General features: G+C 41.9%; 1 protein-coding gene across 1 annotated transcript; it reads left to right on the forward strand.

Moving 5' to 3' along the window:
- Window positions 1–9,234: 9,234 nt before the first annotated feature.
- LOC113008102 (olfactory receptor 2T11-like) lies at window positions 9,235–10,716 on the forward strand. Its single transcript, XM_026145262.2, has one exon. It carries the CDS (start codon window positions 9,238–9,240, stop codon window positions 10,162–10,164), a length of 927 nt encoding a protein of 308 aa, XP_026001047.2. The 5' UTR covers window positions 9,235–9,237; the 3' UTR covers window positions 10,165–10,716.
- Window positions 10,717–12,446: the final 1,730 nt, after the last annotated feature.

A 12,446-nucleotide genomic window follows, 5' to 3' on the forward strand; every position in this document is an offset into this window, starting at 1 on the left:
GTTTAAAGATCTGACTTCTCTTCAGTGCAGTTTTTTGTTTTTACAGGTGATATACATTACACCTGTTGTTGTTTTTATTATTATCATTATTGTTTATATAAATATTACACTATAATATTATACTGTAGAGTACTGATGTACCTTTATTAATTTGCATTGCATTTATATATGTCTGTATTCTTTTATATACTTGTGTGTCTACTGTATACTGTACAAAGAGAGGGTTATAGTTAGTATACCAATAGTACATAATACTTAAACTGATTAACCTACTTATCCTGCTTGCTGAACATATGATATGCATTAAAATAATGCAATAGCTTTACCCTTTTCACAACAATAGCTATTCCTAGCAGCTGTGATCATATTTAGTTTCTGATTTTGTTCTTTTTCAGTAATTTCTAGATACACAGATGATATCTAAAATATGATATTATATATGATTATAATATACTATAAACAGACACTATCTCTGTTGTCATGATTTTATAGGTTATTCACTTAAATTTTTTCTGCACCCTGTGTAGTCTTTCGTACCATCAAATCTTATTGGCACTGACCATTTTTAATGTCTGTCACCATCAGAGATGGGCAGTAACGCATTACTGTAATCTGGTTACTTTTTTCAAGTAACAAGTAAAGTAAGATATTACTATTGCAAAAACGGTTTTAGTAACGCTGTGTTACTAAAACTGTGATTTTTGTGCGAGAATGTCTCATGACAGTGACATAAGCGAGTGCGACATTCGTGACAACAGCTGTGTGCAGATCAACAATGGATCATATATCGAGTGCGGGAGAGAGTATGAGCGTGGAGCGTTTAAAGCGTGGAAGTACTGACCTTACTTTGAGTTTGATTCCATAAAAAGTGACAAAAACATTAGTGTCCATTGTGCGTGAGAAGAAAACTTCTCTTTACAGCGAAAAAAACTCCTAAACTTCCAAGCAAGCACCGAGTGTGCTACGACGTAATGGGAAATTCACAGTAATTCAGTTGAAGAATCACTTGCGGATTCTTCAACTGACCGCCGCGGCACACCTGCACCAGGGTAAACCTCCGCCTACCCTACTCCGTGAGAATAGAGCAACAGGACCGCTAGTCTTTGATTTTATTTATTTCCTGTTGTGTTTTACTTGCATCTATTTGAAAGAGTGAGTGTAAACACAAAAAATATTTTATTTTATGTGCTGGAATGTGCAGAAAATAGGTTTAAATGTTAAACAAATTTCTTCCAGTCAGAGAATGTTGCATATAATAAAATCTTTGCTTGATGCATACAGGGAGTGCAGAATTATTAGGCAAGTTGTATTTTTGAGGAATAATTTTATTATTGAACAACAACCATGTTCTCAATGAACCCAAAAAACTCATTAACATCAAAGCTGAATGTTTTTGGAAGTAGTTTTTAGTTTTAGCTATTTTAGGGGGATATCTGTGTGTGCAGGTGACTATTACTGTGCATAATTATTAGGCAACTTAACAAAAAACAAATATATACCCATTTCAATTATTTAGTTTCACCAGTGACACCAATATAACATCTCCACATTCACAAATATACATTTCTGACATTCAAAAACAAAACAAAAACAAATCGGCGACCAATATAGCCACCTTTCTTTGCAAGGACACTCAAAAGCCTGCCATCCATGGATTCTGTCAGTGTTTTGATCTGTTCACCATCAACATTGCGTGCAGCAGCAACCACAGCCTCCCAGACACTGTTCAGAGAGGTGTACTGTTTTCCCTCCTTGTAAATCTCACATTTGATGATGGACCACATGTTACGATTCGATGTTGTCAGTGTTTTGTTTTAGGCGTGACTGTTATGTGTTTTCTGTTTTACTTTGAAGGTCTGTCTTATCTCAGTGTGTTCAGTTTAAGCTTCCTTGTCTCGTCAGTTCTGATTTGCCCCAGCTGTGTTTCCCTCCTGTTATCCATTCCCTGATTGCTCCCTCTATGTATTTAAGCCCTGTGTTTCAGTTTGTCATGGTCGTGATCTCCCCCCGTGTTGTAAATAGTTTATTGTATATAGATGTAAATAGTTGTCGAACCATGGCCTCAGATTTGGAGGTGCTGATCCTCATTCCCGCTGCGTTACACTCGGCTGCGAGGCCCTCACCCGATGAAGCCAACAGAACCACATCATCCGCAAAAATCAGAGATGAGATTCTGAGGCCACCAAAGCGAAAGCCCTCCGCCACTTGGCTGCGCCTAGAAATCCTGTCCATAAAAATTATGAACAGAACCGGAGACAAAGGGCAGCCCTGGCGGAGCCCATCACCCACCGGGAACGAGTCCGACTTATTGCCGGCAATGCGAACCAAGCTCTTGCAACGGTTGTATAGGGATTGAATGGCCCGTAGCAATGGGCCAGACACCCCATACTCGCGCAACACCTCCCACAGGACGCCCCGAGGGACACGGTCGAATGCCTTCTCCAGGTCCACAAAACACATGTAGACTGGTTGGGCAAACTCCCATGCACCCTCAAGTATCCTCGAGAGGACAAAGAGCTGGTCCAGTGTTCCGCGACCAGGACGAAAACCGCATTGTTCCTCCTGTATCCGAGGTTCGACTAGCGGACGAACCCTCCTCTCCAGCACCCTGGCATAGACTTTCCCGGGGAGGCTGAGGAGTGTGATCCCCCTGTAGTTGGAACACACCCTCCGGTCCCCCTTCTTGAAGATGGGGACCACCACCCCGGTCTGCCAGTCCACAGGTACTGCCCCTGATCTCCACGCAACATTGCAGAGACGTGTCAACCAAGACAGCCCTACAACGTCCAGAGCCTTCAGGAACTCGGGGCGGACCTCATCGACACCAGGGGCTCTGCCACCAAGGAGTTGTTTAACTGCCTCAGTGACCTCGCCCCCGGAAATTGGTGGGTCACACCCCTCATCCCCAGACTCTGCTTCCTCCCCGGAAGACGTGTCAGTGGGATTAAGGAGGTCCTCGAAGTATTCCTTCCACCGCCCGACAATTTTCTCAGTCGACGTCAACAGCGCTCCGCCAGCACTATACACAGTGCAGGTAGAGCACCGCTTTCCCCTCCTGAGACGCCTGACGGTTTGCCAGAATCTCTTCGAGGCAGTCCGAAAGTCTTTTTCCATGGCCTCTCCGAACTCCTCCCACACCCGAGTTTTTGCTTCAGCCACTGCCCGAGCCGCATTCCGCTTGGCCTGTCGATACCTGTCGGCTGCCTCCGGAGTCCCACAGGCTAACCAAGCCCGATAGGCCTCCTTCTTCAGCCTGGTGGCTCCCTTCACCTCTGGTGTCCACCATTTGGTTCGGGGATTACCACCACGGCAGGCACCAACCACCTTGCGGCCGCAGCTCAATGCACCAGCTTCGGCAATGGAGACGCTGAACATGGTCCATTCGGACTCAATGTCTCCAGTCTCCCTCGGAATGCTGTTGAAGCTCTGCCGGAGGTGTGCGTTGAAGATCTCGCGGACTGGGGCCTCTGCTAGACGTTCCCAGCACACCCTCACTACGCGTTTAGGTGCACCAGGTCTGTCCAGCGTCCTCCCCCGCCACCTGATCCAACTCACCACCAGGTGGTGATCAGTTGACAGCTCAGCCCCTCTCTTTACCCGAGTGTCCAGAACATATGGTCGCAGGTCTGGTGATACGATTACAAAATCGATCATCGACCTACGGCCTAGAGCATCCTGGTGCCACGTGCACTTATGGACACTCTTATGTTCGAACAGGGTGTTCGTTATGGCCAAACTGTGATTAGCACAGAAGTCCAATAACAAAGCACCGCTCGGGTTCAGATCAGGGAGGCCGTTCCTCCCAATCACGCCCCTCCAGGTCTCGCTGTCGTTACCCACGTGAGCATTGAAGTCTCCCAGCAGGACAACAGAGTCTCCAGGTGGAGCACCTTCCAGCACCCCCCCCAGGGACTCTAAGAAGGCTGGGTACTCCGAACTGCCACTCGGCGCATAAGCGCAGATGACAGTCAGGACCCGTTCCCCGACCCTAAGGCGCAGGGAACAAACCCTCTCGTCCACCGGGAAAAACCCCAACGTACCGGCAGCAAGCCGAGGGGATATAAGAATACCCACCCCAGCCCGCCGCCTCTCACCAGGGGCAACTCCAGACTGAGACAGAGTCCAGCCCCTCTCCAGGAGACTGGTTCCAGAGCCCAGACAATGCGTAGAGGTGAGCCCAACTATATCTAGCCGGTACCTCTCAACCTCACGCACCAACTCAGGCTCCTTCCCCACCAGAGAGGTGACATTCCATGTCCCTATTGCCAGTCTTGGCAGCCGGGGGTCGGTCCGCCAGGGCCTCCGCTCCTGGCCGCCACCCGGCTCACAATGCACCCGACCCCTATGGCGCCTCCTGCGGGTGGTGGGCCTGCGGGAGGATGGGCCCATGTCTCCTCTTCGGGCTGTGCCCGGCCGGGCCCCATGGACTAAGGCCCGGCCACCAGACGCTCGCCCTCGGGCACCCTCCCCGGGCCTGGCTCCAGGGCGGGGCCCCGGTAACCCTATCCCGGGCAGGGTAAACTGTTCCCTCGATATTCTTTTCATGGGGGTCTTCTGAATCGCTCTTTGTCTGGTCCCTCACCCAGGACCAGTTTGCCATGGGAGACCCTACCAGGGGGCAAAAGCCCCCAGACAACATAGCCCCTGGGATCCCTGGGACACACAAACCCCTCCACCACGATAAGGTAGCAATTCAAGGAGGAGAGTATCGGCTGGTTCTCAGCCGGAAAAGGGTGGAGTGCCCACTCCGGGTCGGGGATGAGTTCCTGCCCCAAGTGGAGGAGTTCAAGTATCTCGGGGTCTTGTTCGCGAGTGATGGGAGAAGGGAGCTGGAGATCGACAGACGGATTGGGGCTGCGGCTGCAGTAATGCGGACGCTGCACCGGTCAGTCGTGGTGAAGAGGGAGCTGAGTGTAAAAGCGAAGCTCTCAATTTACCGGTCGATCTACGTCCCTACCCTCACCTATGGCCACGAGCTGTGGGTAGTGACCGAAAGAACGAGATCGCGGATACAAGCGGCGGAAATGAGCTTCCTCCGAAGGGTGGCTGGCCTCTCCCTTAGAGATAGGGTGAGAAGTTCGGCCATCCGGGAGGGGCTTAGAGTAGAGCAGCTGCTGCTCCACATCGAAAGGAGCCAGCTGAGGTGGTTCGGGCATCTGGCAAGGATGCCCCCTGGGCGCGTCCTGGGCGAGGTGTTCCAGGCATGTCCCACCGGGAGGAGGCCCCGGGGCAGACCCAGGACACGCTGGAGAGATTATATCTCTCGGCTGGCCTGGGAACGCCTTGGTATTCCCCCGGACAAGCTGGAGGAGGTGGCTGGGGAGAGGGAGGTCTGGACCTCTTTGCTTAGGCTGCTACCCCCGCGACCCGACCTCGGATAAGCGGATGAAGATGGATGGATGGATGGATAGTTGTCGATACTTTTTTAACTCGTTAGCTGTAGGCGTTAGAAGCCATTTTTCTTTGGGAACCTTTTCTCCTGTTTTTGGTTAGGGAGGCAGGTAAGACACCTGTAATTTTCATTTGGGGTTTTCTGTGAAAGTAAACCAGCTGCATTTCATTTCTAGAGTTTTTGTTTGTTTTGGTCATGCTCACCCTGATGCCTGCTACCTTTTGGGACTCAATAAACTGACTGGCTGTTGTGAAATCCGTGGTAGCTGTTTTTTGTTGGTTCGTCCTCCTTGAGAGCAGGGAGTGTGGGGGGCATTTTTTCCTTATTTTTATTTTCCTTATGTCGCACGCCGGTTCCCTGGGCTGGGGTGTAACACACAGGTTCTCAATGGGGTTCAGATCAGGTGAACAAGGAGGCCATGTCATTAGTTTTTCTTCTTTTATACCCTTTCTTGCCAGCCACGTTGTGGAGTACTTGGACGCGTGTGCTGGAGCATTGTCCTGCATGAAAATCATGTTTTTCTTGAAGGATGCAGACTTCTTCCTGTACCACTGCTTGAAGAAGGTGTCTTCCAGAAACTGGCAGTAGGACTGGGAGTTGAGCTTGACTCCATCCTCAACCCGAAAAGGCCCCACAAGCTCATCTTTGATGATACCAGCCCAAACCAGTACTCCACCTCCACCTTGCTGGCGCCTAATAATTCTGCACTCCCTGTAAAGTTAAAAGATTAAAACTAATAAAAACAAGTTTTAAAAAGAGACTTTTCCATTTGATTACATTTTGTATGATGGATTATGTAGAGAAAGTAGAATTGGGCAGAAAGATCTATTGCTTTATCACCTATTCAGGTTGTAAATCGTGTTTTTAAAAAGTAACTAAGTAATTAATTACTTTTGAAAATAAGTAATCAGTAAAGTAACAGGATTACTTTTTGGGGGAAGTAGTAAGTAATTAGTTACTGATTACTTTTTTCAAGTAACTTGACCAACACTGTGTTAAGTGACGGCTGTGTGCAGACAGGAATAGGACCCAAGGTGCAGACTCCAGAGACAAACTTAAACCGAAACAGCTTTAATGCTGAACTCAAACATAACATAACTGGAAAAAAATCAAAATAAACTAACACCGGCGGACTGACAAGATAAGATAAGATAGAACTTTATTAATCCCTCGGGTGGGTTCCTCTGGGAAATTCGACTTCCAAAAAAAAAAAAAGCACAGCAACGACCGAAGTTACAGTTACAGAATTGTTATATATATATATATACACACACACACACACACACACACACACACACACACACACACACACACACACACACACATACATATATATATATATATATATATAAATACAGAGACAAATATAAATAAAATATACAAAGGGGATAAATAGAATAAATAGGAATAAAAAATAAAAATACAAGTGAATTGCACATTTCAAGTATTGAGTCTATTGCACTGTTGACTATTTACAAAAAGTATTGCACAAGGTATTGTACAGTGAGGTGAAGAGGCACTACAGCTTAGTTGTTCCCCCCTCCTTTGTCCTCCTGTTTCCCCTCCCTCTCCCCTCCAGAGAGGAGTTAAACAGTTTGATGGCGTGTGGGACAAAGGAGGTGGGACAAAACACAAAGCAAAATAAACAGTAGCTGTTTTTTGTTGGCTCATCAAGGGGAAGCGAAACCAGATACATTAACATCAGACATGGACTTTCAAAATAAAACAGGAAACATGACACAGACTGAACTAAAGACACAGACTCGCACGCACTGCAACAGAGGGAACAGAGACGTGGGACTAGGGCAGACACTGACACTGACTGGACACGGGGATATAGCAACTAAGGATACACAGAGACGCGAACTAGACAAGGGAATACAGCTGACAGGGGAGACAGAGCAACTAGAAAAGACAGACATAAACCATAAGACAGAACTCAAAGAAACCAAAGACTAGAAATTATAAATAATTTAATAAACTCAAAAACCATGGGTCAACGACCCAGGCATCCTAACACACTGGTCACTGAAAGTGTCATAAAGTAATGTTGTTGCAAAATGAACATATACCATTTCCTACACTCAATAAATAATTAATAAATCTGTGACCTCAAAAAAGGTTCAGAGGCATTTGAGGTCACCTGATGAATAGAAAAGATTTTTTTCTTTGTGTTAAAGTTAAATCAATAAGCACGACATGCGTTGAGAGTTTTTAGAACTTTATATTTGCAGTATAATTATAATTTAAACTAATTGATATTTTCAGTATTCATATTTTCAATGTACACAGGAGTTGAAGTGAGCATGGGCAATCCAGATCAACATCCTGGTAACAGAATAAGCAATTACATCTGATTGGCAGTTTAATCCAAAATATTGTTGTGGCCTTGTCTGTTTTAGTCTTGTTTTGTTTCCAGCCAACAGTATGTTGTTTTGTTTCCAGCCAACTTATTTGCTCAGTAATAAGAAAATTATAATATTGAATGAACTTCTTACACCTTCAACACATCCTTTGTTTCTTCTCATTTCTCTGATGTGTTCAGAGTGCTAAACACACAAATAGTTCTGCACATAATGCTTTTGATAACTAAATATAGATGCTTTATTTCCCAGAGAACAAAAAAGGGTAATTGTTTTTGTAACATTACAAAAAATGAAAGAAAGCTGGGACAAGAGAGGAAGATGATAGGTTATTGTCAAAGGAATCAGATATGTGATCTGTTGCTGAAGTTATGTTTTGTTCATATTGTGAAAGACCTGATAAATAGGTTAAATAATTAGCCCTACTAAAAGTTTGCATGAAAACACTAAGCAGTTTAGTTCAGTTTGGTGGAGACAAAAGTGGTTAGTTCGCAATATTATGGTAAAAATTTATAGTAATGCACTACGTTGGACTGATACAAACTAAAGACTAGAAACCTGCAATACTTGGAACATGGCAACAAAGAGGTGACTAAACAGATGCTCTGACAAAGGACCAGGGTAAACGGAGACAATATTTGGATTGAGGGGTGTTCAGGGAAGTGGAAATACATGGGAGCACAACATAACGCAGGCTAAATGAAACTAAAAAATGAAGACGTTTAATCAGTAGAGTGGATTAATTCAAAGTGCTAGACAAAGTGCATACTTTGTTACATACTGTAGCATATTGTGAATGTACAATTTTGCCAAGCAGAAGAGACCACACCCAAGCAATGCCACTTCCTCACATACACAGTGACAATGGAACAATGGAAGATCTGTGCTGAGAGTCAAGGAATGTGTGAATGTGCGTCTTTTATATTTGCAGGTCAGTCAATGTGTGGGATATTTTGTATAGGTACGGCAGGCATTTCTGAAAGTTGTAACACAGAGGTTTGGCTTGACTTGGATCTGAGCAACTCTGAGTGAGCAAATGCAAATGTGCCAGGCCTCAAGGATAATGGGTGGTTTGCACAACAAAAGCTGGAGGAGAAACAAGCTGACGACCTGTGAAAATCTCAGAGGTGCTTAACACCTCGGGACTTGCACCAGAAAATAAAAAACCCAGTAATTCTAGGGGGTGTTGGGTTTAGGGAAGTTACATGCTTACATGCTGTCTGGTCTTCATAAACGTAATTGCATGTGTGTATGTGTTAGTACGATTAATGCATTTTATGTTTGTGTAATTTTTGTGTACCTCTCCTCTTTGCGGTGCTCCAGACACAACCATTTACATTCATAGATGTGGACTGAGAAACAGGATTTTACTGTCTGGTATCTCATGCTTGTATAAAATCAAGATAGTCTTCTCTTGGTTTCTAAGCCTGTTTATACAGTCTGTTGTATTCATTACTGATTAAAATTTTTTTGAATATAGCAATGGATGATGAATTAAATGTAACATATATAACCCTTGATGGTTATGTCGAACTTAAGCGATGCGGATATCTATATTTTTTAATTATGGTTGCACTTTATGTTTTAATAATTATAAGTAATTCAACCATTGTGTTCCTGATCTGCATTCATCGAAATCTCCATGAGCCTATGTACATTTTCATTGCAGCTTTGTCAGTGAACTCAGTTGTCTTCAGCACTGCGATCTACCCAAAACTCTTTGTTGATGTTTTATCCGAAAAACAGGTGATTTCTTTTTCAGCATGTCAATTTCAGCATTTTATGTATTACTCAATAGGTGGCTCTGATTTCTTACTGTTATCAGCATTGGCATTTGACAGATATGTGTCTATATGTAAGCCTTTAAAGTATCCAGTCATTATGAGACAAACAACCATCAATATTTTGCTATTTTTAGCTTGGTTTTTGCCTGGCCTTCAAGTTGCAGTGTCGCATGCATTAGTTCTTAATAATAAACTCTGTAATTTCACTTTGAAAGGGATTTTTTGCAATAATTTATTGTGGAAACTTTACTGTGAGAGCCCACGAGCAGCATTCATTTACGGTTTAATTGTGTTGCTAAATGTTGCTATTTTTCCTGTGTTGTTCATACTTTTCACCTATGCAAAGATTTTTCTAATAACCTACAGAAGCAGTAGAGATATCCAGAAAAAAGCAGCAGAGACTTGCTTACCTCACCTGTTTGTTTTAAGCATTTTTACTACTTTTTGTGCATATGATGTCATTATAGGTCAATTAGAATTTGATTTTCCAAAAACTGCACAGTTAATAATGACTTTACAAGTGGTTTTGTATAACCCTCTCTTTAATCCGTTTATATATGGTCTGAAAATGAAAGAAATCTCTAAACACCTAAAAAGGTTGTTTTGTCATGTCAGGTGTAGTTAAATAAAAATAATTTCTCATGTGTGACAGTAAAAAAGGGACTTTTCAATTTCTCCATTCTGTATTCTATCAACATTTGGTAGTACTCTGCTGATAACAATGATTATAACTACAGTAGTTTCTCTCCAGGAAACTACTGTACAGCTACAGTGGAGAGATTTTTTTTTTTTTTTTTTTAAAACAACTGTTGGTGGGGGGTTGGGTTACTGGAGTTTCAATTAAGTTTTGGAGTTTCAACAATATAAATTCTTGAAAGTTATTTCTTCATGGAATATATCATGAAAATCTAAATAAAGATTTGTCTGTTTAATTAATTAGAGTGCACACTGGAGGGTGTAATTATTATGCATGAATTTTGAACATCTGTAGTACAGGAACATAATGAAATGAAATATTGTACTCAGCCATGCAGTCCTTCATAAAACCAGGTTTCTGAGCTATTTTTCTGAATCATGATATGGTGTTCGGAACAGAACCAGGGAATAAGAATGTAAATTTTAATTTTACTTCTTGTGTTAGCGCTAATCCTTCCACCTCCAGTTTCCTTCGCTCCTGAACCAATAGTCACCGCTCAGTGAACTCCATTCCTGTGTGACACTCCTGCCCACTAAGACTTGTGAGTTTAATCAGATCTTTTAATAAAATCTTTGCTTTAAAGAAAAAGGCCTCTCGGGCCCTTGAAAGTATTTGCATTTGCATTTAAGCATTAATTTGTAAGTACTCAAAATTGAATATAAATCACTACACATTTGTAAATCTTTGTTTATGCTTGTGGATACACATTTGTAACCCTTTAGAGACTAATTTAACAATGCAGAGAGCTAATGATTAACTAACTATGTTGGTTTGATGGTTCATAGTCTTTTCAAATTTGTACTCCTGCCTGTTTGTTTATCTGAATATCAATTAAAACAGTGCCGTGACAGCTGCGGGGAGGTCAGGACAAAAGCTGCACAGACCTGTTTACCTCACTTGCTCGTTTTAGTCAGCTTTTCATGTTTGTGTTCATATTATATAATTATAGGCAAGGCAAGTTTATTTGTATAGCACAATTGAACAACAAGGTGATTCAAAGTGCTTTACAGAGACATTACAAACAAAAACAAGTAAAAAGCATGATTTACAATTGATTAAAACAATCAAACAAACTAACTAACTAATTAACAAACAAACAAAACAGTATATAAAATCAAAACAGATAAAATCAGAAATAGATAAAATCAGTAGTTAAAATGTTAGTTTTGAAATTTAAGCTTAAAAGTGTGGATTTGGTGCTTTATTCAAATGCAGCTGAGAACAGGTGAGTCTTCAACCTGGATTTAAATAAACTGAGTGTTTCAGCTGATCTGAGGCTTTCTGGGAGTTTGTTCCAGATATAAGGAGCATAAAAGCTGAATGCAGCTTATATTATAGCTCATCTAGAAATGAATTTGCCTAATGTTGCACGTTTTATATTGATCTTGCAAGTGGTTATATGGCTCATATCATCCTCTCTTTAATCCAATTGTTTATGGACTCAAAATGAAAGAAATCTCTAAACACCTCAAAAAATTGTTCGGTGAAGGAAAGCTCAACATCTGGCAAAGCTCATGTTGAAAGTATGTAATTTAAATGTGTGTGTTTTTTATGTCGTTTGGTTCAATTGTTGCGTTCATGTGTGTATTATGTTTCACAGTATAGAAGTTTTCTTTTCTCTGTCTGAGATCTATTTTTGTATAGCATATGTATACTATATATTTAAGATTGTTGTATTTTTTTTGCTTGATATTGTTATTAGTGTATTTGTTACTCAGATTTATTTAAATATTCTCTATAAATATACTGCTATTTCCATATTTGTATACGATACTCATATGGCTACATGAGTTGCTCTTTTATTTAGGCACTCTAAGGGATTTGTTTCCAATGTTATATTTGGTGTCCACAAAAAACAAGCAGTAACTTGCAAATCATCCACATGGACTCTCTTTACCTTGTAATATAAAAACACCTCAAGGGATCATTGTTTTTCTGTTTTCTTAAATGCATTTTTCATTTGTTTGTTTGCTGTTGTTATTTATTCTTAACTTAAAACTGTGTTGCTGCAAGGCTATAAATTCAAGTTATTAGTTTTCATGTCTGTTTTGTGTCAATAATAAAGAATATTAGCATCTTAGCAAAGAGTTGTCATTTCAGAAAGAATCAACACAAGAACACATTTAGTGTTTTCCAAAGAAGCATTAATTATGTAAAGATAAGGGCATTAGCATAGAAACAAAAAACTGGAATGGAGATAGAGACCTCTA

This window comes from Astatotilapia calliptera, chromosome 16 (genome assembly GCF_964374335.1).
Source record: "Astatotilapia calliptera chromosome 16, fAstCal68.1, whole genome shotgun sequence".
Taxonomy (NCBI): domain Eukaryota; kingdom Metazoa; phylum Chordata; class Actinopteri; order Cichliformes; family Cichlidae; genus Astatotilapia; species Astatotilapia calliptera.